The 5,561-nt window shown below is 42.2% G+C and overlaps 1 protein-coding gene across 1 annotated transcript; it reads right to left on the minus strand.

Annotated features, from left to right (window-relative positions):
- Positions 1 to 561: 561 nt before the first annotated feature.
- Positions 562 to 4,988, minus strand: LOC124703889 (TATA-box-binding protein 2). The gene is made up of 9 exons (XM_047236130.1): positions 4,688 to 4,988; positions 4,087 to 4,174; positions 2,799 to 2,870; positions 2,187 to 2,237; positions 2,064 to 2,108; positions 1,881 to 1,973; positions 1,677 to 1,778; positions 1,524 to 1,597; positions 562 to 1,060 (listed from the first exon to the last, which is right to left on the minus strand). Coding segments are annotated over exons 1-9 (603 nt in total). The 5' UTR covers positions 4,765 to 4,988; the 3' UTR covers positions 562 to 1,059.
- Positions 4,989 to 5,561: the final 573 nt, after the last annotated feature.

Here is a 5,561-nt window from a genome sequence, read left to right on the forward strand (position 1 = left end):
GTTTAATTGACTGTCACAAGGTTTGCTTGTTTGTGTCGACGCTGTGCTTGCAGCCTGCCTCCGCCGATCCATGCGAATCGATAGGAGCCTCTAGTCAGATCGTTGTTTGTTTCCAGTGTTGTTTGCCGTGATGTGAGCTAGCACAATATAGTTATGTAGCTAGCTTTGCTAATCGGTGAGCTAGCACAAGATATTTACGGGTTGGTTATTTGTGTTGTTCGTTGACTTGCAAGCGAGCAAGATGGTTATACACTTATACTGGCGATACTGGAATGGCTGAACCTAGATCAGGGTGGTAACCTCAATGAAAAGGTCGTCCTGATTGCCAATCTTCATCATAACAACCTCGACAAACTATACTATTTCAACGACTCAAAAAGTCTATGTAGGTACTTACTGGTTGAATCTGTGCTATGATGGAGCTTGGTGAGGGTCGTTTCTATGTCTACGAGCACAATTATCCATTATCTAGTTCTATCATATGTTTCTTTATCTACTATAAACAAGATTTGTTTAAACAAAACATACACACAAGCAAAGAGATTCAATAGGTAGAGTACATACGAACAGAAAATTGATTACATAGGTATAGCAAGTACATACAGATTGCGCAACTGGACATAGTCAGTCAGGTCGGTCTTCTCATCATTGTACAGCATACAAGGTTTCAAACGCCGTGCAGATGACTGCAAATACTCAGAAAAGACTGTCGCGTCACAGAGGAACAGAAATAAAGCCCCATCTCCCGAGTTCCCGTTAGTGGAAAATGCAACACATGCCTTGCCTGCCTTCTGCGCAGGTCCCATAAACTCTACCCAATAGGACCAGTGATGACAAACTCTACAAGCACACAGTTCTATTATCAATAGACCAAACGTATAAGATTTCTCAGGCTTCCACGACATGGCCACCCAACCGCGACACTGTGTGTGTGCTCTCACCATAAATTAAACGATGCTATGGGCACCTCCAGACTAAATGTACAGTTAAATGTTAGCAATCACAGCTCAGAAGAGGGCAAAATCTCAAGGACCTTGTGGTTGTGGCTTCAGTAAGTTATCTGCAAGCGGAGAGATGCAAGAAATGGTTAGGTCTGTTCTCCTGGTAAATATCTTGTTCGAAATCTAATAAAAATATAAATGTAACCAGAATCTGTCAAGGGGAGAAATGGAAGGATGGCCATAAATAAATCAATCAATCAACCAGACGATATAATCTAATCCAGCATGATACCACACTACAGAGATAAGGCATTGGAAAATCAACTTTCCCCAACATGAACAGCACCCATCCCCACAAAACATATTAGTCCTCAGAAAAGCATAAGCATGCTGCTTCAGTGCTTCACATAGAAGAGACGCATTACATGAGTAATTATATTAAGGATATTCCAGATTTGCAAATTATAAAATTGCTTTATATACTAAAAGAAGAGTCAAAAGTTCCACACTAACACAAGCACATGCACATAGCTGAACTTTCTAGCCTACTGCAAACTTAGCTTTATCAAAAATAGTGCATACCATTGCTGAACTTTTCTGAACTCTGTGAGTACAGGATATATGTTTTCAAAGGCAGTGTATGTCTCATCTCTCACCTGGAAAGAAAATAGTTCCAGTCTTTCAGATGTACAAAAGGAATAGCCAACAGAAGTATATACCATGAAGGACTGCTACCTTTGCTCCAGTCAAGACAATCTTGCCAGAAACAAAAATCAGAAGAACAATCTTAGGTTGCTTCATTCGATAGATCAGGCCAGGAAAAAGTTCAGGCTCATACTGCAAAAACAAAAGGGTCACATCATTCAACTTGGACTTGAGAATCACAGAAACATGCACACACCACAGATTCTCAAATAAACATAGAATCATTCGACTTACACTTGAGAAAGCACCATGAGAATATGCAAGGCCCTCCAGTCTAATTGGAAATTTGACATCACAAGAGGCAACGATATTCTGAATCTTAAAGTCCTAATATAGCACAGAAATCAGTAACAGTCTCACAAAATGAAGGTCAGAGTGCTGGTACACGTGAAAACTTTAGATGCCTGAAATAGTTACCTTAAATTTAGCTGGAAAACCAAGTTTCTGAATTATACGAGCATACTGGGAACAACATTGATGTGTTAGACTTCAGAAACCTCTCAGCCAGCATAGACGAAATGGAACCAAGCCATGTCATACCTTTCTTGCTGCGAGCTTGGATTGTTGTTCACTCTTTGCTCCCGTACAAACCTGGAAAAAGATATTACTTCTGTTAACATAAATAGAGTGGATGGATAATTTGATACATGGTGGTAGTTCTCTGGAACTTATGCACTCTTCTATCAATAAGGCTAAACAAAAGTTCCTACAAAAACAAATATCTTACTTCCAGCCAAATTGCTATGAGATCAATGATGGAAACCAATAAAGACTATACGAATGAAGATGTTGATCTAAACATCTGAAGTAATCAATCATTGCAAATTATCCATCCACAGGTAATGGACTACAATATTTGATGTTTCATCTATTACAGAGGAGCAGAAGAATTTCGTGATGCTTGACTGTTAACAGCAATGGAAATTAAGCTATGGATCACTACTTGTTCCATTAGTAACAAAGCATGAACATAAGAACATAGGTTCTTCTCCATGCAAAATTTAGTATGCGGAAATTAATGTGATACAACAGAGATTGAAAAAACTAAACTAAAGGCATTCTACCAGGTGATAGTGAAGCAGCAGATCATGAAAGGAAGCAATTTGAACAGTCATGTAAAAAATTAAGTGCTAAACCGAAGTTGGATAGTACCATTTTACCCGACGCGAATATCAGTGCTGTAGTTTTTGGTTCTCTTATTCTCATGATAACTGCAGCAAAACGCTGTTTGAAGAGAAGAGTTAAGAAACTAAAGAATAAAACATGGATCGGGAACAGCTAAGTTACATAAAATATAGCACCAGCAAATAAGCAGAGTAATCAAGTTGCTACAAAGCACTGTTACATCCTTAGCATGCATAGTCTCTAATGCCTTAATGGATCACAGGCTCAATAGTGTACATTCAGCTCAAGACATCACATTTAATGCAACATACTCCCACTACATTCAAGCTTTTCCTGGTTAGTACAACACTAATTAGCAATCCAGAGGGCAAAATAACACAAGATATGTATCTGCTAAACAGTTGAATCTCATTTCTAGGAAATATGAGTTCTTATTCCAGCAACAAACTTGTTAGGATGCCTCCAATGCTGAAATAAGGTGGGCCACTAGGGCCTTCCAATCAACCTTAGACACGGCGAAGCTCAGTAATATGCAAAAACTTCCTGTGGTCGACCACTCGCGTAAGGTCGGGCCATAAGAGTAAAAAGTGGTGGTCTCTATCGCACACAGCTTGGGAAGGCCAGTTGCTCTTCCTGCGATCTCTGGGGACTACCACCAGATGAGATATAGGCAAAGAAGCACCGCTGCAGGCCATCATTGATCCCCACCATTGGCATGTGCTGAGGCCTGATGAGCATTTTTTGCCGCAGCCTTCTGGGTAGAGGACAGGTGGGTGCTGCTGGGTGGCATTGGAACAGAAAATTTAGGCTTGAGGTATCTGGAAGTGGATACCAGCTTATTGGTCTAATTACAGAATACAGATTGGAGATGGCCTTTTATATGCTGCATCTTCACTCAACTTTACCCTATCAAACTGAAACTGTGAAACACAAATTACGAAATTCACAAATGGCACTAGTGAAACTGTGCCAAGGATTATCCTAACAAGTGAGATTATAAAAAAAAGGGAAAAGTATGTTGGCTCCTAAAAATTTACTTTAGGAGTGTAAAAAGAATCAAACATACATGTTTGATGGAAAAGGTAACATTTTTGTGCCCTGGAAAAAAACAGTGCTCTAAGAAACAGGTTTTAAAGCATTAAAGTTTCTTACTTTTCACCCAGGTGCAATTTCAGGTCACCACAAAAAAGGCCGTACCAATGTTTTGTTAATAGTAGCAAAAAACAGCCTCGGAAAACGGTAATGCGTGCAGAAATGCAGGATAACATTCGAAGTGAAACCAGGAGTGCAAGAATACACTGGCCGACCATCGTACCTTTGGATTGTACTCTGCATTGCGCGCTTGCAAAGCTATTGCTTTGAGGTCTAATTTGCAATCCAAATTGACCGTCGACACGATATTCCTGTCATCAAATAAGAGGACGCACAGAAAATGGAATCAGTTTTCTTAACGGGAATGGTCAAAGAAAATGTGGTAGCAGAGCAGAACAAACATCATCTAGGAACTAGTATTATTCCTAGCACTGCAACATTAAACTGAAGGCACGAAGCACTGCAACATAAGCAAGCCTCACTGGTCAATGCATAACATACATTAAGTCTGTACACGCTGGGCAGTACAGGTATAATTTGCACCTGGGCAAGGACAAAGAAAACGCATCTAGGTAAACAAGGGACATAATTTCAGCTCTCAGTTTTCTCTCCGCTCGGCAACAGATCTGAAATCCTAATTTTGAGGTCACGGTTGATACCTCGAACCGATTAGACTTAATATCGCCCCACTACGGAGCACGAAGGCACGACCAAATCCGTACCCAACGAGCTAACAGGAGCTGACTCAGCAAGGAAGCCCGCTACCCATGACCGGGTCGCCCCTTCGGCGACGCCGGCGAGGAATCCACAGATCCGGGACTTACTGTAGCGTGGGGATGATACCGGAGGGGTGTTTGAGCAGATCCACCGGCTCGCTCCCCTCCAGCGTCGGCTCCGCCATGCCCCGGCCGCGCAAAAATCGGGTCGGTGGATCCGGTGACGAATCGGGCGAAAAGAGAGCGGATCCGGGGGTGAAATGGGCGGGAGGAGTCGCGGCGGTGGGGAAGTTGGCGGAAGAATTCGAAATTTCGGGTCTTTTATAGAGATCAGGAGCAGGAGGGGCGAGAGGGGATGGGGATGGGGATGGGGTCTAGGGTTATCTGTCTGTCTCGGGAGAGGGGAGGAGTCTGCGAGAGAGGAGAGGAGGGGAGGGGATTTGTGGTGGTGAGGGGAGGCGAGTGGAGGGACGGGAAATAGGCGGTCGCTGTGGCGGCTTCGTTTTTATAGGCCGAGCGAGTTAACCTGCTGTGGCCCGTCTGAGCGCGGGGTGCTCCACTTGGGCACATCGTTGTGCGGAAGAGGCTGACATGTAGGTTTTTATTAGATGTCGCACAACCTCCTACTTTACGGTGAGGTAAAATTATAAAAAAAATCTTTAAAAGGACAACTTGTAGATTAATTTATTGTTAACTCTAGCTTTGGATATACTTTGCTTGCTAAAGAACTATACTAAAACTCTAGCTACTTGGGTGATAGGTTTAGAGCATGTCTAATAGGTCCCTTATTTTTCTGCCCCGTAAAACGCGAGTATTTCGCCCTGTATAAAAAAATGCTCCTAGATAGATCGTTCCGTCTAGCAGACCCCGTATTTCACCCCGTAAATTCGAAAAATTTAAAACCCGGGAAACTTGTTCATACTCATAGTTCATAGATACTAGATCATACATACGGATCAACATATATACATACGGAATTGCG

This window comes from Lolium rigidum, chromosome 3 (genome assembly GCF_022539505.1).
Source record: "Lolium rigidum isolate FL_2022 chromosome 3, APGP_CSIRO_Lrig_0.1, whole genome shotgun sequence".
Classification (NCBI taxonomy): Eukaryota; Viridiplantae; Streptophyta; class Magnoliopsida; order Poales; family Poaceae; genus Lolium; species Lolium rigidum.

Bases quoted from the DNA above. Each gene is read 5' to 3' on its own strand.
- LOC124703889 (XM_047236130.1), bottom strand. From the start codon at position 4,764: ATGGCGGAGCCGACGCTGGAGGGGAGCGAGCCGGTGGATCTGCTCAAA. The intron at 1,974-2,063 runs GTAACTATTTCA...GTGCTATATTAG, and splicing joins GTTTTCCAGCTAAATTTAAG to GACTTTAAGATTCAGAATAT. The intron at 1,779-1,880 runs GTAAGTCGAATG...TTGTTTTTGCAG, and splicing joins CTCATGGTGCTTTCTCAAGT to TATGAGCCTGAACTTTTTCC.